Raw genomic sequence first — 22116 nt, forward strand, 5'->3', positions numbered from 1 at the left:
CTCCTTTGACACTTTTGGTGTCTAAGGAAGACATACAGTGTAAAGCCAGCACCGATCCCTGGTGTGTCTTCAATCTTTCTGCCTCAACAGTAAAACTTTGTTCAATATTCTACGTACCTTTTCAAGTAACTCCCACACCATCCATTGTCCTTCAAAGAACAGCATTAAAGAAATCACCAGTCAAAGAATAAAGAGGTATACAGAGAGAGAGAGACTTCCAAAAGCAAACACATAAACAAAAGTATCCTGTATTTTAGACCTTTAGTGGACCACTCTGTAGCACTAAGAGCTCTTGAAATCAGTGTGGAACTTTTAAATCTTCAAAGAATAGTGGATGTTAAGCAGGCGAGGGACTAGAGAAGCTGAAATCTTTTGTAAGAAATAGATATAACCTTCTTCAGAAGATGAACAAAAGTTGTCCTGGGTTTTATTAAAAAGAATGCTATTTTGACTCTAGAACATTGGCTTGGGGATTTTTCCTCCCTCAAGAGATTTATATTTTTGCTAGTAGATCGTTGGTAGCGCTCCAAGTATAACTAAGGTGCTAACTAGCATTTATTTACGGTTTCATAATTTCTTCTGCTGCCATAGTTCAGACATTATATTCCCCTGTTGGGCTCTTAACAATTTTCTTGGGATGGATGAGAAAAAGCAAGAACACAAAGATCCATGGCCAGGAAATCCAATTACTACTCATTGTTGGGAAATTGGAACAAGATCACCAAAATACTCCCTGGAGCATAATGACTCCATTCTAGAGAGAATTATTTTCTTTAAAAAAGAATTGAATTACATTCCCTTTCGACTAGCTCAACGTCACAGGCAGGCAAACTGATCCTGTGGCTCCTGGGTGGCTAATGTGGTATAATATATTCCTGATACTAGACTCAACCAGCAAATACAAAACACAAGCACCATAGAAACAAAAGCGGGTGTGGTGACACTGACAGGCAAGCCCATATTCCCCTGGTGTGACTCTCAGGGCCATAGCTCAGTGGAAGAGCACTTTCTTCATATGCAGAAAGGCTGGTGTTAAGTTCCTAGCATCTCCTAATAAGCCTGAGTGAGACCCCTGCCCAAAACTGTGAAGTGTCACTGCCAATTAAAACTATAGACAGTACATAGCCAGATGGACCAATAGTCTTGACTCAGTATGAGGCCACTTCCTGTGTACCTCTGTTCAAACCAGTTGCTCATTTACATTGCACTTGCAGTACCCATGCAGGTAAGGCTGCAGTCAGCGTGCGGTGCTTTCTTAGTGATCCCATGAAGCCACTCTATATCCCATTTATAAATGGAACACAACTGGGCAGGCCAAAGGACATCATAGCGCCTTCCTTTGTGGAGAGCACCAGAATGGAGTGGGGAAGAGGGCAGCAGCCAACTACTATAGCCGCATAGTCCAGGGTTCCGGCAAGGGTCGTAGCTCACTGGTAGAGCACCCCAGATTCAATCCATGGTATCTCCAGATAGGTCTAAGTATGTCTGAAACTCTGGGGAACTGCTAATAGGCAGTGTAGAAAATACTGGCCTGGATGGACCAGTAGTCTAACTTTATATAAGGCAACTTCCAATGTTCCTGTGCCAGAGGGTTTTAATCCCACAGACACATGAAACAAGAACCATCTTTTGCCAGCCAGGAGCACACATGTTTCATGCCAAACCATGGTTTGGTTTTAGCGTTAACATATATAGTGGGTCAGTATAAGAAACATAGTTAATCAACTGGTAAAGAATCCTTCCCTTTTAAGTATATAAATTTAACTTTTAGTAATCATGTATCGTAAGATTATTTAACAATACATTTTAAATTGCAGAGTCTTTTTAAAAATAATAATAATAAAGCCCCAGTAAAATAATCTGTTAGGGAGCTATTTGATGGTGGCATCACCAAATAAAATATAAAAATCCATATATAGCTCTAATCAGCAGCAGTTTAAATGCCTCTTGTCTGCTTAAAAACAGCTTCTTGAATCTGCGGCGGCTGTAATTGGGGTTTGGATGTTTGTTTTTTTAAAGAATCATGCACCTTTTTTCAAATCTGCGTTTATTAGAATGCTTTGTTCTTTTTAAAAGGAGAACTGCAAGTGTGTGTGTGTGTGTGTGTGTGTGTGTGTCAGCAGGCGCATGTATCTGTGTGCAACCATATTGTTGTGTACATGTATTTATAGAGAGAGATGTCAGGAGACAAGGCAAGCTCTTTCGTAAATGCTTGCTGAATATTCTGCTCTGCTGATTCTTTCTCACTTGCCTCTCCCTCTGCTTTCAGCTTTTGGTTGGGATTATTCAGGCTGCAGAACTGCCTGCTTTAGATATGGGTGGTACATCTGATCCCTACGTGAAGGTTTTCCTGCTTCCTGATAAGAAGAAGAAATACGAAACAAAAGTTCACAGGAAAACTCTTAACCCTGTCTTCAATGAGCAATTTACATTCAAGGTATTCTTTTGAATAATTGCATGGCACCCATTTCTTTGTTTGCTATGTATACTAAAGGTTAATCTCTTTCCCAGTCACAGAATTGCTTATGTCCTGGTTAATTGGTGACCCGCGGCAACAATGGCCTTTTCTCTTTGGGAGCCATTCCAGTGATTGCCCTGCAGTGAAAAATGTAAAGGACAAAGGATTATTACCAGGAGAATAATTCAACTGTAGCCTCAGAGCTCTGCTGTTTTGCATCTTTTCATGAATCTGACCTTGAGTCTGACTGAAACTCCTGTGAGGAAGGGAGCTGTAGCATGGACTCTTTAGATTTCCGGGAAAGCTGCTTTTGCTAAAGAGCCAAAGCCCATTCCAGAAGGTGGGAGATATCTGCCATGAATGAGATGGGGTTAAATGCTGCTGCAGACCACCATTTATGAGCAAAATGAAAAGCTGTGTGCCTTATCCACTTGGAAACAGTGCTAGGAAGCTAGTGCTAAGAGGCCTCTCCTTTTCACTCTCTATGACAGGCATGTCCATTTTGGGGGCATAATCTGGCTCATCGGTTAGTTTAATCTGGCTCCTGGGGCAGTTTATTTCCTGTGGTAAAACTTAAAAAAGCTCAACAACTTCAGTCCTAAAAGAAGCTCAACAACTCCAACCCTAAGGAAAGGTCAACAACTTTGGTTGGCCCTTTGGTTGACCCCCTAAGCCCTTCACTTCATCAGATCTGGCCCTCTATGATCTAGCAAAAATTAGTTGGTCCCCTAATAATGACAATTCCTGATTGTATATTTTGGATTTTTCCTTATGAACCAACAACTGCCTCCTTAAAAAAAAATAATAATGAAGGCCTCTGCTGGTGGAAAGCACAATCTCCCACACTGTATTGGAGGGTCTGGCAACCTTCTGGAGGAGATTTATAGAAGGCTGTGGAGGGAGGAGAAAATTTGCTTTTTAACTCTTGTGCCAGTAAGGTCCCCCACCAGTTTGGAGACACTGCTATTTTTCCCCCCCACTCTCGGAGGAGCACATATTCCCGTTTGCTTAACTATTACTAATAACAGTACTTGCAAGTGTTCAAAACACTTCACAAGCACTACCCTAAAGCCGAAAGTTTTTCAGTGAGTTCATGGTGCAGATGAAAGACATACCAAGGCCTTGCCCATTCTCTTAGCCTCCATGCAGATCACTCTCTTAGTTTCTACCCTAATCTTTGTAGAAAATGGATTGCCCTCTGTGCCTTTGTAGCTTTAAATTGGACGTCTTCTAGACAGGCTGATAGCTGAGACTTTGACACAACTGGGGGAAGAAGTCAAGAAACATGCATGTCTAAACTGGCGAGACCATATAACACTGGTCCTGAAAGACCTACATTGGCTCCCAGTACGTTTCCAAGCACAATTCAAAGTGTTGGTGCTGACCTTTAAAGCTCTAAAAAGGCTCAGCTCAGTATACCTGAAGGAGCGTCTCTATCCCCATTGTTCAGCCCGGACACTGAGGTCCAGTTCCGAGGGCCTTCTGGCGGTTCCCTCACTGAGAGAAGTGAGGTTACAGGGAACAAGACAGAGGGCCCTCTTGGTAGTGGCGCCTGCCCTGTGGAATGCCCTCCCATCAAATGTCAAGGAAATAAACAACTATCTGACTTTTAGAAGACATCTGAAGGCAGCCCTGTTTAGGGAAGTTTTTAATGCTTGAAGTTTTATACTGTTTTTAATGTGCTGTTGAAAGCCACCCAGAGTGGCTGGGGAAACCCACCCAGATGGGTGAGGTAGAAATAATAATTTCTTTTTCTTATTCTTATTAATGTTTTCAGTAGGATGAGAGAACAGTTATATGCATGTTTATTCATAAATTGGTCCTGCTGTGTTCAGTGGGGCTTACTTCCTAGTAAAGTTGTTTGGGATTGCAGAAAAAAGAAAAGAAAAACAGAATGAAAAATTGAGTCTGGAACACATTCAGTTTCTTTGGGGTGGGGAGGGACACTGTAAATGAAGTTTGATTCTCTTTTCCTCTGATCCTTTCACCTAAAGGAATTATCTTGTCATTATGGCATGTTCATTCAAACACCTAAACATGAGTGGAAATGGAGAGAGGGAATCAAGACATATATTAGAGTGCTGTGCAATGCTGTCCAAAAAATTCAGAACCAAACTCAGAACCAAGTTTCCAGCAATATAACAGCAGCACAGCTGAACATCCTTTGAAGGGTTTTCGTCTGAAATGTTCACTGCACTTCAATCGCTATAGGCCTTTCCCTTGGTATACTTAGTCTTATAATGACAGCTCCAGTTTGAAAGCAGGGACAATAAGAGATTGAGGCTATGTAATCACTCAACAAGAAAGATATCCCTAGAGGCCCCCAACACTACTGCAGACATAAGCCGTTTTCTCTTGAAGATGTTCATAAAAATAATCCATTTTTTTCCCTTTGGTGTGGGGAGGGAGAAGAAACTCTTTTTACTGAGTTTTTCCTTTGAGTTTATTTAAAATGAAGTGAAACAGTAACTTTTAAGATTCAGGTGCCCAAAGCAAAAGGCAATGGTAAACATCTCCAATGGCCTGGTGCACACATTATGCTCAGCCCAAACCACAAGAGGCTACCAGAGATGAATCTGTGACCACTTTGCTCCTGTCTAGTCATTCTATTGCAGTGCTAAGCCAAGCCATAGTTTGGTTTAGCATCTTGTCAAAAACCTGGGCTCATGGTTTAGCTCTCCTGGACAAGCCACAAGCCATATACCACGAGGCAAACCATAGTTATAGTCCATAGTAGTTAGTTTGGGGAAAACTAATCCATGAACCTGGGTTCTATGGCTTAGCATAGTGCAATGCAGCGGCAGAGTGACCCAGGAGGAGCAGAGCAGCTGTGATCTCCTTTCCAGGAGTCTGCATGCTCACACATTCATATTGAGCTATACTTTGGTCTAGTGTGGTGGGCAAACCAAAGTCTTATGGCGTAAGAGATAAAATAAACTGAATCAGTCAAGGCACCTACTGAGCGCCACACAATTGTCGCAGTTCAGCAAACAATGCAATATTCTTACAGTAGCTCCATTTTATTGAATAAAGATCTCAATGGATTAAATCCATTGATATTTTGGGTTCTCATACAGGAACTCATACAGGAGTCTGTGCTTTGTCTTTTATTTCAGCCGTGGACACAGAGAGAGCATTCCCACATACACAAGATATTAAGGCTGCAAACATCTATACATCCTGCCATATTGTGAAAATCCAGACACAAAAGTTGTTGAGCAAAGTTGCTGAGCTTTTTTGGCAAAATCACAAGCACATTTTGTGATTTTTAAGGGAAATCACAAAAAATGACACTGCCAACATGGGTTGCCATACGTCCAGATTTTCCCAAACATTTTAAAGCGATTTCTGCCCAGACACTGCTTCTGACTGCAATATTCCAGCTATTTCCAGGAAATTCCGGACATATGGCAACACTGCTTAATGATACATACTTAGGGTTGCACTGTAAGCAACCCCTATTCTTACTGATGTTCTGTGGTGCTTTGGATCATGCCCACCCATCTTGAACATTCATATTTTGTTACCCAGAAATGTCCATTAATATTTGTCACGTTCCATGTCATGGCTAATGAGTTTAGGGGTGGTGCACCATAAAACGTATCTTGTTGTCATCTTCTAGCAAGCAATTATGAGAATTTTCACTGTGTGCGTAATAGAAACACACATTCTATGTCATATCTCTTTAGTCTTCTGCATTAGTTGTTACAGAAGTAGCCACGTCGAATTTTGGGCCACTCATACATTTCTCCTGAGTCAGAAATAGGATTTCCTTTTTGCTCTTAGCTCCTTAAAGGGTTTTTAAAAAATAAAAAGTGATTCCTCAGCTTCTCAGATGATAGAACTGCTTTTAATTAATACATTTATGATCATACATATTGAAAGCTGAAGTACTAAAAGGAATTTCACCCCTGGGTTTATATCTTGACTTAAGAGTGCCAGGAGAATGTGATTCTTTTTGAACCATCAGCATCTGAAAAGTGAAGTGCAATTCAGAATAAAGTGTTCAGCCAGGAGGGAACCTTCAAACACTTCTGTGATGCCTCTGGAGGCTGAAGATTTCTATATCTGCAGCCTGTGTGATTTCTGGCCTGTTGTCATGGGTCATCAAAGTAAAAAATCTACCGCAAGAGTTCTGTGCCTATGTTAATCACATGCATTGTGTTGAATGCACAGAAGGGCTTCATGGGCACCCACCTGAGTCCCTGGATAAAAAGGCAGGTGGCAGTACAGGTGAAACTCACCCACATCAATGCTGTAGTCATAATAATAATATAATAATAATTTATTATTTATACCCTGCCCATCTGGCTGGGTTTCCCCAGCCACTCTGGGCGACTTCCAACAGAATACTAAAATACAACATTTTATGGTCATTGCAATAATATTGCAGGACTCCCATCTGGCCATATGCTTGATAATTAGATCGGCTTTACTGCGCAACCCTATACATGTCTATTAAGAAGTAAGTCCTACTGAGTTCTGCAGGGCTTATTTCCAGGATTGCAGCTGTAATATTGTGAACAAATACAATATGGCGGCTGGCAGTGATAAAAGTAAAAATTATTTGTGTTAGCAGATCTGCAAAATTATTATCATGCAAGTGGGACCTGTAACAGACAGTTACAGTGCGGAGTGCTTCTGTTTAGGGTCCCAGCCACTGCATTCAGTCCCCACATCAAAAACTGTCAGTGTTCTGCACATGCCGAGCATGCTCAGTTCTCACAGGGCTGTTGGGGGGGGTGTTTAGTTAAGTTTCTTCCTAATTATTTTGGCACTGCTGCATACCTTGAGGTTCTTCTGAGCATGTCTATACCTCACACTTGTGAGTGAATGGTGCCAGCTTGGCTACGGAAATAGTGGCCCTTGCAGCCTGAACTTCTGAAATAAACAGAATAATGTACTGCCTGCTAGATCACACCAATGGCACATCTGGTCCAGCATCCTGTTCTCACAGTGGCCAACCAGTTGCCTGTGGAAAGCCTGCAAGCGGGACATGAGCACAACAGCATTCTGCCCACCTGTGATTCCCAGCGACTGGTATCCAGGTGCATAATACCTCTGACATTTGAGGCAGAATACTGCTTTCATGCCTAGTAGACGTTGTCCTTCCTAATTCATCCAGTCCTCTTTTAAAGCTATCCAAGTTGCTTTGTACCGCACCTCGGCACGTAAATCTATAAAAAGGTAAAAGTTTATACAGTACAAACAGTCTTCAGGGAGGCTGCTTTAATGTTCTGTTCAGATACTCTTAAAAGAAAATGTAACAACAATGACCCCAAAAGTCACCAGTGAAGTGTGAAGCTTTTCCCACCTCTTTATAACCAAGCATATGGCTTAAAAATAGGGATAAATTAGGACGGCTGTGCATCCTACTTTAGAAGGAACACTTCTCTGTTCGAGGGCTCTTTGATCTAAGTCCAGTTTAAAGATAAAGAAGCATGATAAGGGGAAACAAGCAGGGAGCACAGTTAGCACCGGGATAGGAGACTGAGCAGGCCTGCAGATCATATAGTCTTCTCCACTATGTTGAGAAGTATTGCATTTCTATTTCATTTATAGTAATTATTTCTGAATGTGAATCTATACATATAAATTAGCATACACAAATTGTATGCAGATCTTTATCTTCTTTTGTCCTCTTTTTTGGGTGATGCATTAAATGACCCCTTCGGATCAGCATTATGCTACTGTCGTTGTATAATGTCAGGATACATGTTAACGTGTGCTGTACTCCCCTGCCCTCTTTTGCCTTAACGGATGTGTCTTTTAACCTGAAGATTTCTTCACAACTTTTGAGGAACTAGCACGATGAGAGAAGGGCCAGCAAAATGCAGGTCCTTTTGAGAAGAAATGAAAGCTAGATGTTTGCAAAGGACCAAGGCAGATTTTAATGCTCAGCCATTTCACTTCACTTTAATTCCCCTCCCCTTTAAAGAAACTTGAGTAACAGGGAGAGAGAGATTTACAGGCACATATGGAAGCATTTGTATTTGGAAATAGTAATGATAAGGGGTTTCTTAAAAACGGTCAGGCCGGGGGGGTTGTGTTATATTGTAAATAAAATTCCAATTAAAAACAGTCAGGCCTCCACCCCAAATCCAACATTTTTTGCTCGGTTTTTCCAGCCAACTAAAGATACTTCAGCTGCATCACTTCCCATGAATATGAAAAAAAAAAAAACCATGACTAATGATCCTCTTCCTAACCTAAAGCATCTGCCCATAACACATCAGAACAGGTGGAAAATTAGCCAGAGCCTGGCCTTCTGCTGCCAACATTTATAGCAATGTATCATACTGTAGGATGAGCTTCAGTATCCATTTGATGAAACGCAGAATCCTGATATGAGGGGCTGTAAAAGAATAAAGCCGCTTTCAGGTTGCATCCCTATGACCACTTACTTGGGATTAAGCCCTATTGAGCTCAGTGGGACTTACCTCTCAGTAGGCAAGGAGAGGATTGTGCTGGAAGAAAACTGCATAGTCTCTAATTTCTCTGTGTCAGACATTGAAAGCCAGTGCTTTTCCATCAGTCTGTAGGCTGCTGTTTTTTTGGAAAGTGACAGCATGATTTATTGAGAGAAGCATTCTGCAGTATCGAAAACTCATGTATCTGTGGGGCAAATAATTGGTCTTTAGTTTCACGTTGGAGTCGTAACTTTAAGAACTCAGGGCAAATGCTGCAGAGTGATGAGCAAGCTACCACATTGTTCTGTAGAATGCTCTAGTCTGCTATTACAAACCAGGGCATCAGATGACTCTCCCAGAAAATGTGTGTCATATTTTTCCCCTAGTTCAATATAAAGGGAATGACAGCTGATAAAACAAAGAAATGGATTTGCATTGCAGTGAGAGCATATTTACTGCATAGGCTACAATACCTGGCATTTTCTCATTCTCTGATTTTATTTTTGTTTTATTTTTTGTAAAAAATAATAATACTACAGGTGCCGTATTCTGAACTGGGAGGAAAAACCTTAGTGATGGCAGTATATGACTTTGACCGCTTCTCCAAACATGATATCATTGGGGAGTACAAGGTGGCCATGAACACTGTGGATTTTGGTCATGTGACTGAGGAGTGGCGGGATTTGCAAAGTGCTGAAAAAGAAGAGGTAAGCAAAGCATATCTATTGTTGGCATTCGTTAAACCTCAAAAGAATAGTGGGCAGAATCTGTTTTGACTCCTGTTAATCTGAGGGAATAAAGTAGCTCATAAACACTTAGAAAATATTCTGCTAGAATAAATTAAAACAACAACAATTCTGAGAGCCGTTTGGTATTCTTGTTTTATTTATTATCTCATTGCATACTTCTTGCACCTTTGTAACACTAAAACCACACTGTCCTCCGCCCTCAGTAACCAAATAATACTGAGGGATATGGATAGGTGAGAGAAGAAAGACAAAAGCTTTTTGCAAGATGTTTGGGTGAAGGAAAAGCTTACCGTAGGTCAGAGACCTACAGGTTTGGAGGAGATTGTGCCATTTTGATTTTGGGAGGATGCTAATTATGAGCACTGATTTGATGTGTCACTACTCACTTGTAGGCAGTATCACAAAACCTGAGGCTGGTGATGCAAAACTAGTACAAAACTATTGCATAATTTTTTGTAGGGGAGGAACCAGATTTAGGGGTTCATAGTTAATGGGGCTTTTGCCTCTCTGTCCAGCCCTCTAGCAACCACAAAAGGGCTTGTGCTTTCTCAGGTGGCTTCCAGATTACTGTTGAGTATTCATCCTGCTATGTTGACCTAAGGTTTGAAGGAAGGATAGACAAAAGTTGGCTATTTAATGAGCATTCTTTCTGGTTCATTTGTGTGAAGCAAATGTTAACCCATGCATTCCCATGCACTTTCCTGTTTGCTTTGTTATTATTACTCTTGCAAAAGTCTGATGGAGCAAGGTGGGGGAGAGAAACAGGTTTGTTGTGCAAGAGCACCAAAATTAACTTTAATTGCTCAACTTGAATTTGCGAGTATGTGATTGAATGCCACCTCAAAATTAGAGAAAGGCTGGAAGCTCCCTCACATGGAGATTTGTTTAAATAAAAAGCAGGCATTTCTCCTGCTGGTTCTTATCTCGTCCATACCTTCCTGCACATAGACGTAACCCTTTCTCTCTCCCAAGCCCTGCATGCTTGCCAGAGGACTTGGAAAAGAGACAAAGTTTTGTCACTCCTGCAGCTGTTTGGAGAAGATTTTCTTAAAAGAAAGCAGCAGAGAGACTGCTGCTTTTTCTTATCTTCTCCATACCACAATACAAACAAGAGAAACCCCTATTCTCTTCTGAAAACCATCTGAACATGCTAGAAGGATGGGGGATGAAGGTGGAACTCATAGCTGTCAAGCGTCCCTTATTTGGCGGGACAGTCCCTTATCCCAGCGCCATGTCCCGCTGCTGTCCCTTATTGATGATGTCCCTTAAATAAGCTACTGAAGGTAATGGGGCCCTTTCTATGTCCAGCTGTCCTTTGTCAACAACAAATTATTGCTGTTTTTTTGTGTTGAATATATACTATATGGTAATTTATGGACCTAATAGGTATCTAAAGCCATTTGCACGCAACAAAATATGTATTTCATCAAAGTAATTGTTGATCCCTTATTTTGGCTGCTGATCCCTTATTTTCGAGGCTGCTGGTCCCTTATTTTCAAATCTGTAAGCTGACAGCTATGGATGGAACTGGGGGTAGAATTAGGAGCAAAGGTAGAGAGAGGCCGGGCTTTTAAAGCAAACTAACATTTGTAGACGCCCTGGCTGCAATACTTGGAGCCTATACAGCATGACCATTACCCAGAAGCAAGATTGCTGGGCACAAGAGTGATAACGAACATACATACATACATACATACATACATACATACATACATACTGTCAGAAGGGAGTGTGGTTGCTCACGAAGATAAGAGCCAGGACTCCAGCCTGTCTTTTCAGGTTTTATTGAGTGCAAAACTTATGTACAGAGCAGGAGTTCCAAAACCATGTCTGCCTCAATCGCTAACAGAATCTGGAAGTGCCTTCTTCCTATTTCCCCTCCAGCATAGAAAACCGGGGAAACCCCCTCTCCACCTTTTTTCCTTACGTGGAACACTATGCAACGGAAGCTGCACATTCTCTTCCCTGGTAGCAATGTTTTGGCTCCCCTTTCTCTCGTCTTCCGTGTCTCCTGAAAACTCCCCCTCCTGGACTCTGACGAAGTGCAGCTGCTCAACTGAGGAGGGGGCTCTCTGTACTTTCCTGTCTCTCCCCCCTCCCCTGCAAGCAGATCCCTGACACATACATACATACATAATTTTATTTGTATGCCACCGTTCCACAGTTCAAACCGTGTTCAATGTGTCTTACAACATAACAAAAGTAGTCAAAACAAAACATTTAAAAATACACAACCAAACAAAACAATTTGCACGTAAATCACAACATATAATAAAGATACAGAAAGCCAACAGCAACAACCCATTACCCAACAACACCCCCAGACAACACCACAGCCCAGGAGTCTGTTCAGCAGTCTTAGCTTACAGGTTACAGGGATGCAGGCAGAGGGCCTTCTTGGTAGTGGCACCCGCCCTGTGGAATGCCCTCCCACCAGATGTCAAAGAGAACAACAACTACCAGACTTTTAGAAGACATCTGAAGGCAGCCCTGTTTAGGGAAGCTTTTAATGTTTGATAGATTACTTTATTTTACTATTTTGTTGGAAGCCACCCAGAGTGGCTGGGGAAGCCCAGCCAGATGGGCGGGGTATAAATAATTTTTTAAATTATTATTATTATTATTGGCTTCCATAGCTGGAGTTAGGGCCCAGCCCTCCCAGGCCAGGTGAGAAAAGGCCTGCAAGGCAGGGAGCAGGAGGTACACTGGGACACTTTCTCACTCAATTCTGTTTCGTCTGAATTTCTCAAAACATGCACCAGGGAGATTTTTTACCATTTTATAGAATATGGGATGTTCAATGGGGTAGTCTCTAAAAGCAAACGTAACCAAGAGGCTCGTGACACCAGTTAAAGGCAAATGATTTGGGCCATGCACCATGTCACAGGAACATAGTACCATATAAAGATTAAGGGGGAATAATATGGCATGGAATAAGTCAAAGAAGAAATAACTCAGGGGTCCCCAAAGTGGTGCCCACAGGTACAGATGCAGATGCAAGAAGCCTTCCATGGTGCTCACAGGGCCCGCTCTCAAAATTAGGCTTCAAATAAGCATTCTGTTGTAGCCAATAGGATAGGTTGCGACCTTTGCTTGGCTGTGCAGAGTGGGGTGATTCTCACAACAGTCTCTCCAGTTTGCAAAGCTATGGGACCCCTGGGCTGCAGATTTTGAGCTTTCCCTTTGGAATGTGCCTTACAGCTTTGAAAGGTAGGTCAGTATTATTACGCTTGTGCTGCAGTTGGGGTGAGGAGGCTGCGGCTTAGAGAGAGGGGCTGGCTTAAAGACAGCCTGCAGCTTTGCGGCAGAGGCCGGATTTGAACCGAGGATTTCCTGACGAGCTCTGCCCCTTCGCTACTATGCTACACGTGGAGCTTCAGCTGAAATCCTTTATGCAGTTACATGGGCTTAAGTTCCCTTTGAACTTAATGAGGTGTGCTTCTGAGCAGACCTGTGTAGGATTGCACTGCCAGAAGGCTAATGCTGCAGTATACATGGTTATTCCTCTTTGTCAAAACCCGTGTTCATTTGACATAATAAAAGCACAGGGCTCTTCATGGTTCCGATTGTTTTGCTGGTCCCGGTCGTGTTCTTTGGTATAGCGTCTTGCCGTGCCAATGAACACCTGTGCATTAAAGTGTAAGTCACATACACTGTAGACTTATGAGTCATAGCTTCATTCCAGCAATGATAAGAACAGGAGAGGGTTTCCACTGCAAATAATAATAATAATAATAATAATAATAATAATAATAATAATCCTGACTGCAGTCAGTGCAGAAGTATAGCTCTGCATCTTCTATTATGTTTGGAAATCTTTCTTGTTTCAGAAAATGACATGCCTGTTGGATGATTGTATTCATGCAATAAATGTTTTCCATGATAAATGAAGTAAGCCTTCAATGTTGTTGTTTTTTGTTTCTTAGCATCTTTCTGATTATGTGCTTGACGCACTCAAGTGAGCAACCAATAAATGTGGGGAATTGCCATTGTTTAGTGATTAACTGGAAAGTTAGATGAGGTTTGTTTTTCTTTATGCCTGATAAATTATTTTCTTGAAAGCAAGTGTGCTATGTTAGAATAATTTAGCATTACTTTGAGAAGAAAACTTACTTTTAAAAAATGAGGTGAAACTTCATAGTTTTGATTTCGTCTTGCAGTTTAGCACATATGCAATATTTTGTGATCTTCAGGACTGATGTAAACCTTGACCTGTTGCTGCTATTTTGAGATTGTTTCAGTCTGCACACTTCACCTCCAATAATTCAGAGCCTGCAGCAGACCCCATCTCATCCCGAATATGTTCTGCTGCTAGCCCTTCATGCTTCGGCTCCTTGTGTATCTTTCATAGAATTGCAGAGTTGGAAGGGACCCTAAGGGTCATCTAGTCCAAACCCGTGTGCAGCAGTCTCAACTAAAGCATCCATGACAGATGGCCATCCAACCTCTGCTTACAAACCTCCATGGAAGGAGAATCCATCACCTTCCACGGGAGTCCATTCCACTGTCAAACAGCTCTTACCATCAGAAAGTTCTTCCTGATGTTTAGGTGGAATCTCCTTTCTTGTAATTTGAATCCATTGGTTGAAACAAGCTAGCTCCACATTCTATATGACAATTGAAGATGGCGTTCTTATCTCCTCTCAGCCTCCCCTTTACCAGGCTAAACATACCCAATTCATTCAACCATTCCTCATAAGGCTTGGTTTCAACTTGATCACCCTACTCTGCACATGTTCCAGCTTGTCAACATCCTTCTTAAACTGTGGTACCCAGAAATGGTCACAGTACTCCATTTGTGGTCTGGCCAAGGCAGAATAGAGCTATTACTTCCCTTGATCTAGACACCATTGTTCTGTTTATACAGCCTAGAACAGCATTAGCTTTTGTTTTTTCCTTTTTCCTTTTTTGCTGTTTTGCTGTAACCATCACACTGTTGACGCATGTTAAGCTTGCGGTCTACTAGATCCTTTTCACATATAGTACTGGCAATCCAGGTGCCCCCTCCATCTTATATTTGTGCAGCTGGTTCTTTCTGCCTAAATGTAGAACCTTACATTTGTCCCTGTTGAAATTCATGTTAATAGTTTTGGCCCAGTTCTCCAATCTGTTAAGGCCATATTGAATCCTGTTTCTGTCTTCTGTGGCATTGGCTACCCATCCCAGTTTGGTGTCATTTGCACCCCATCAATACCTTCATCCAAGTCATTTATAAAGACGTTGAATGACAATGGGCCCAGAACCATTAGTGAGCACTCTTTGGGTTTGGTCAGTCAACTAGCTATAAATCCACCTAATAGTTACCTCATCCTGCCCATATTTTACCAGCTTTTCCACAAGAATATCATAGGGCACACTGCAATGTTATCAGTTAAACGGTCTAGACAAATATGTGTTGCTATGTAGAGAATTCTACTTTAGGGCATGTTATTGTAATATAGATGTTTCTCCTTTGAGTCTGCGGCTTAGAAATCTTATGTATTTCAGCTATGGAAGTTCTGCTGCGATTTTCCCAATCTGTGCTGAATTGTCTCTGGTTCATGGCTTGCAAGACTTTATTGTAACGCTTCAATATCCTAAAGATACCAAGTAAAACACAGCAAAACTGGAAACAGGGTTTAATTAGACCAGATGTGCATTGAGGGGCACGTGCTTGTCTTGTTAGTGCTCATGGTACCACGACCTGCCCCACTAATTCCAGAAAAAAGCATGATTAAAATAGACTTAAAATCCTAAGCAACTGGATCCCATCCAAAATGGTACAACAAGTGTAATTATGTTTAATTACTGCTAAGACATTTTAAAAAAACAGACTTATCTTTATTTTAATTGCAGAATGTAACATTTGTCACAGAAAGCCAAATTTGCAGGCAGTCTGTTCAGTTATAATAATACAAATTGTTATGACAAGTTTTCACTTAATTTTTTTTTAAAAAAAAAAACTTTTTGCTGATAGAGAATCATAAGAAAGCTGGCAATTAATGATGGGGAAATTAATCCTTGAAATAGTTTGGTTGTGACCCCTGAGGGTGGAAGCATATTTTAGCTTCCATTAATGATGGTCATGACCACTTGCTTAATCACCTAAACTGACCTTAGTCCATCTTCTCTCTTAAGTCTTTATCTTAACTGCTCTTTACACAGAATTCTGTTGTTGTACATAATAACGCAGAGTTTTAATGAGCGGCTGTGGAACAGGAAGACGCATCTGACAAGCTGTTGCCCTCTTCATTGCACCAACTAAAAATTCAGTCTGTTTCCCAGCCCTCTCTTCTTAAAAGGGTCAGGGATAAAATCAAAGGATGGGGTTTTAATGAGACATGAGAGGCTTCCTTCTGTATCTCGTGACCCAAGCAAATTTAAAAACCAGCTTCATGACTTTTCCCCATTTCCCTACAGAACAGCCGATTAATAAGTCAATGTTGGTGAAGCACTTTAAAAGATAAGAAGTGCTGTGTAAAGTATTTGTTAGGCTTTGTGAGAGCTTGAAAGAACATCTCCAGTCTGTAGGATGGCTGGTGAAAATTGTATAGGAGAGATCACATGAGCTACAAGTCAGGACAACATCTTTCTAACCTTCCTCCATTCAGCCTTGTTAATGTTATACATAATTGCTATGTGTGTTGCATAGCTTCAGGGAGAGTCAGACTCCCTGAAGCTAGGCAAAGAATTGATGAAAATGGAGCAGGAGAAAGACAGCAGTTCACTAGTGGATGGCAGATTAAGCAGCAGGCTGGAAAAAGCTTGAATGAGGGAGCTGTGGGAGAAAGGGACCAAGAAAAAAAACAAATTAGGAGAGAACAGTCTTGTTTAACTTTTTACTTTTCTTATTTATGTATGGGCAGATGCTAACCCACCCCAAGAACTTCAGGCGAGGTAATGAAATCCATTTGTTATGTAGGTAAAGCATCAAGCCACAGGAAGGCTACCCCACTTTTGCAAACTAAAGCAATGCTCTGCATTGTGGAACTTTGTGTTTGCCTTTTGCATTTCCTACATCAGGACTTGCTTTCACAGCAGGTGTGATAAACCTGTGGCTCTCCAGAACTACAGCTCCCATCATCCTTGGCTATCAATCATGCTTGTTGGGGCTCTTGAGGATTTTAGTTCAGCAACATCTGAAGAGCCACAGGTTCTTCATAGAATCATAGCATTGCAGAGATTGAAGGGACACCGAGGGCCTTCTAGTCCAACCCCCTACAATGCAAGAATATCAACTAAAGCATCCATGACAGATGGCTATCCAGCCTCTGCTTGAAAGCCTCCAAGTAGGAGGAGAGTCCACCATCTTCCAAGGAAGACCATTTCACTGTTGAACAGCTCTTGTCAACAGAAACCAAGCTTGTGTTTTAGCAAGTGAAGACTTAAATCCAACCTTGAATTATGTGATTACTGACTGGTATGTTCTTGTGACACTCACACACCCCTTTGTATTCTCCACCATGACAAGGAAGAAACATTAGCAAAGTTCAAGAACTCATTCTTGCCTATCAAAAACACTTGGACCAACAAAGGGTTGGGTCTTGGGGAAGAATTTCATGCGCCAGGTAGAGAGGCTGGGAAAGCTGCATTTCACTTTTACTACCACAGAGTTTCTCATTATTCTTTTTTATTATACTTAAGTGCTGTACAAAAATTAAACAATCACACAGGCCCTCGATTTGTTGCAAACTTTTTTATTGTGAAGTGAATGATCCAGCAGGAAGCTTATTCTTCTGGGCCTTATACAGGAGAATTTCTCCCTGGATGATGCCAAAAAGCAATGGAGGGGAAAATATGCATTTCTGAAAAGGTTATAGACAAAGAGTTGGGAGGAGCAGCCTGAGAAAAAAGAAAGCTTAGTCATTTTCTTTGCATTCCTCCTGCCAGTTTTTAAATGCCAATTTAGACCATGTCAGATTACCATAGTAACCACTTAGCCTCTTTTCAGATCTTGTTGTATTTTCACTTTAGTTTAACTACTTGCTGAACTGACATTTAAAGCACTTTGTATCGTAGCTATGATAGACAGAACGTATTTATTAAACAAAAAGAAATGAACGTCTTGCACAAAGCACAGTAATGAAAAGTGTAGCAATTGGATTCCCATTGTAAATTGCTTTAATAGCCTTAGACAGGCTGCATGGTGCTAAGGAAATACTTAATAGTGAATACCCTTCAGTGAATCGAGAATGTGCACTTTATAATGAGAAGACAGTTTTTCAGTCATAATTTATCCAAGGTGGTTTAGTAATAAAAAAGACACATTACTTCATAAGAACGTAAGAAAGGCTTTGCCAGATCAAATCAAAGTATATCCAGGGTTCTGTTTCCAACATGGGTAGGCAGATGGCTTTGGAAGCTCATAAGAAGAATCTGAAATCAATGGACTGTCCTAAGATTTTCTCATCTGATATATTTAGAGGTTTATATTTAGAAGTTTCTTATATAACCGTTATTGGGTACATCCACAATTAATTGGTCCACTATCTAAGCTAGTAACTATTGCCACCCATTGAAGATGTGAGTTTCTCCTTCCAGTCAGCTTTATTTGGGTGATCCCAAGTTCCAATATTATGAGGAAGGCTAGAAAATATTTATGTACTTTCACCGCATTTTTACAATCTCTTTTCAAATTTCCTTAAGTTAAACCAATTTTTTGGTCAATGATGTCCAAATGTTTTAACCTCCAACTTGTAGACCACTTGAAACAATGTATGACTATCATAAGACTACATTTATTAAACTGGTAACGAGAAGAAAATATTTAGCAGCCCATTATGAAGATCCTGTGTGTATGTGTATATATGAGACAGAACACACATGTGTACATGCACACACATGCTTATATATACACATCTTTGGAGAGAGAGGGTACACATATCTGTATAAGTTCTGGGAAAAGAACGGATGTGTTTGGGTGATGATTCAAGGGGAGAGAGACTGTGTATGGTTGAAGATCATGGAAAAGAAAAGGTGTGTATGTGTGTTTTTAGTAGCTAGTATGGAAATATGGAGTGCATGCATGTGTGTCTCTGGCTGACGATTTGAGGAAGGAAGGAGCTATGTGAGAGTTGGCTGTGTCAGACTATGCCCCTTGGTGTGAATAAAATTTAGTAAAACATGGTGGTATCTCAAGCAAAAGGCCACAGTTCAATAGCACGACAGGAAATGCAATATAAAAGGAATGTTAGAAACCAAGACAGAAGTGCCAGCATTATAACAGGAAAAATTAATGGAACAACTCCCACATCTGAATTCTCCCTTCCTATTGCAAACTGCTTTGGGTGTCTGGGGTTTTGCAAACCCCATTGAACAGCCGATCATAGCACTTGCAAAGCCCAATGCACAGGGTTTCACGCAGGACTCTTCAGGCACTACTGATCAGCTGGTGCACTTTGAAACCCCCTTTCAGCCTAGCCACACCTTCACCTACCTCTGCAGGTGGGTTTTGCTTGACTGAAAGAGTCTCGCAGGCCAAATGGGAAGGCTGGAGGTTCACCACCCCACCTTAAAAAAAATAATTGTGGTCTAGAAGTGCTTTCAAAGTGACTAATAAATCGGATGGGAGTTGAAGGATAAAAAGGTTGAGGACGGTGCAGGAGGAGAAAGATCTGGACAAGGAGGAAATAGGGAAGAAGGGAAGTAGAGAGATGAGACCAGAGAGCAGGCATTCCAGTCTCCCAGCATCACTGCAGCTTATTATATTGCTGTGTCACTTCAGTGTACGTCTTGTATATGTAACATTATTATTCTAATTTCCTATTGTGCCAGCTATTTCCTGAGTGGAGCTTTTCTTTTTGTCTCATCTGAAGATGTTACAGGATGTCACAACAGCTGGTTGTGCAAATGACTGGCAAATCTGCCTTCCTTTCTTCCACTCAAAAGCCTTAAAGCATAATAATTTATGTAGCTCCTCTGAAGGCGTATGCATTACCGCCACATGTAGGTGGGTACACCTCATGCATCTTCCCATGGTAGGAAGATAAGGAAGTCCTTGGGGTGTTACAGTGACAGTGGGAGAAAAAATGATGGATGCCCATAGGACTGTTTCTGCTTCTGTTCCGAAGCTGTACAAGTTCTGATTACTAAATGAATTAGTTTCCCATCTGCGGTAGCTATTCCTCCAAACCATTTGGGGCAGGGTATATTATTAATCTATTTAAAATTATTTATATCCTCTTCCCCAAAAGGTATTGGAGCAGTGCAGAAGAACACTATGAAATATTAATGGAAGAAAGAAAACCGTTAAATTCTCAGCAGCCCAAATAGCTAGGAGGGCATAAAAAGCATGGTTACTCCAAAAGTTTTAAATTGCCCTCCTAGGGAGAAGCAGCGAAGGAATTTATTTATTGATTTAGCAAGATTTATAGGCCACTTTTATACACACACACACACACACACACATATATATATATATATATATATATATATATATATATATATATATATAAATCCTCTAAGCAGTTTAGAGATAAACCTACAAAATATTCATTTTAAAATAGTTTTTAAAAATAAAAACAGATTTTAGAACAGTAGACATAATAAAATACAGGCAAAATCAGCATTTTTAAAAACAAGTATACAGAATGGAATTCCAGGTCTTGGTAGGATTGCCTAAACAAAAATTGTTTGAACAGGCATCAAAAAGAGAGCAAGAGTCAGCATGGAAGCCCTGCTGCAGGAATAGGGGACCCATGGCCCTTCAGATGTTGCTGGACTGCAACTCCCATCATCCCTGACAATTGGCCTTGCCTGCTGGAGCTGATGGGGTTTGGAGTCCCAACCTATCCCTACCCCGCCGTATGTGTATCTTATATCTTACACCAGCCTTCCTCAACCTTGTGTCGTCCAGCTGTTGTTGGACAGCAGCTCCCATCATCCCCAGCCAATATGGCCAATGGTCAAGAATGATGTGGGTTGTAGTCACCAGGACAGCAGCTGGGGGAGGTTGTCACACAGTGCTCTTCATCAGTGATGCGTTATGTCAGGATGCCTAATTCCAACATTACTGAATTCTAGCAGCTTGCTACTGTTTTTCAGTTCTTGTATATATGCATTCCTCACTTTCCTATCAACACAGGAAACTGGACTATACTCATTCATGCATGTGTGTTTGAGCACCAACCAACCAGAAGTGTGTTTGTTGACAGCAGACATTTAAAGTTCCTCCTGTATCCTTACAGAGAATGTTAGCAATTAAATTAGTTCACGTAACATTCTCAGATTGTTTGCTATTCTCACAATGCAATAGACCAGGAGGGGATTGCGCAGGGCCACATTCCTTTGTAGGCAACTTTTTTGGGGGAGAGGGGGGTTCATGCCAATATAGATGGAGCCATAGGCAAAAGTTGGGCAGAGCAATGGATGTGACGCTTACCTTTGTACAGTAGGCTACGTTCCAACCAGGCAAAAGCCCATGCAGGGAAGTAAGCAAAACACATTACCCAAGGCACTTGAGAGGTATGTGGCAAGGACAGTGAAGACTGTAGCCTGGGGAGCAGAGAGCAGTGGCCCAGGGTGTGTTCTAAGGGTTGGACAGAAAGGCCTTGAGGGGTTTGCATTTGGCCTTCAGGCCTCAGGTACCCCATCTCTGCAACAGACCAGCTCTGCCACACGAAATCCTGCAGACAATCATCTACTGTGTGAAAGAATGGATGTAATTTAGCCAAGGGATTCAGAAGAAGGATCCCTTTTCTTACTTTTTCTCTGTAACATGTTATTATATAGATTAGTAGCCATGTTGGAAGAAAACCTTTTACTCTACTGGTTCAGCTACAAAAGATTTATTACCTTGCTCCTGTGATTTTAGCCTGTGCATTATCAGATCTGCAGTGTGTAGTTTTCAATCTGTGGCAACAATCACTTTTAGATTCCGAGACAATCTCTTGATAATGTGAAATGCATTAACTGAACTTTAAATGCCTACGTGGCTCTACTATTGGAAGGTTTTTAAAGATCAAGCAAGGGCAAGCTATTATTGCTTGCCTTGGCCCGATACAATAGGATGAAGATTATCTTTAGACCAGCTACAATAGCTACATAATTGTGCCATAATTATGGGAAGGCTTTGGTGTTTGACTTTTTATAATGCCTAGTAATCCAAAAAGAACATCCTGTGAATGTATTACATTTGCTCTCTGTGTTGCACTTAAAAAACTGTTCTTGCAGAGAGAAGAGCCTTGCAACGTGTTATAGTTAATAAGTTTTCCCTGCTGTCAAAAGTAATAATATAAATGTGCCATTCTGAGTTAAATTAATTGTGCTTAGCACAGTGGCTTGCATAAACGTGAATGACATGTAGAAATGTGATCGGGCAGGGTCTTGGAAGAAGCCAAGTGGTGGAATGGAATAAGATGCAATCATTAAACATAGTGAATGACTGGATATACAAATGCATCTATTTGGTAGAGGATGTGTGTGGGAGATTAAAAAATATATACCCTGTCATTCTTTTGGAGTGCAAGCTCAAGTTCCTTATTCGCTTATCTTTTTTACCTATTTAGAAATAAGATTTCCG

General features: G+C 41.1%; 1 protein-coding gene across 4 annotated transcripts in view; it reads left to right on the forward strand.

The window, feature by feature from the left end:
• The window catches only part of SYT1 (synaptotagmin 1), a 331096-nt gene that overhangs the window by 248763 nt on the left and 60217 nt on the right, over nucleotides 1–22116 (forward strand). For all 4 annotated transcript variants that reach the window (XM_083573366.1, XM_083573363.1, XM_083573365.1 and 1 more), the window contains exons 6-7: nucleotides 2270–2437; nucleotides 9408–9575. In XM_083573366.1, the coding sequence (XP_083429492.1) occupies nucleotides 2270–2437; nucleotides 9408–9575 (336 nt within the window). The remainder of the gene's footprint in view (nucleotides 1–2269; nucleotides 2438–9407; nucleotides 9576–22116) is intronic.

This window comes from Podarcis filfolensis (genome assembly GCF_964270895.1).
Source record: "Podarcis filfolensis genome assembly, chromosome: 10".
Taxonomy (NCBI): domain Eukaryota; kingdom Metazoa; phylum Chordata; class Lepidosauria; order Squamata; family Lacertidae; genus Podarcis; species Podarcis filfolensis.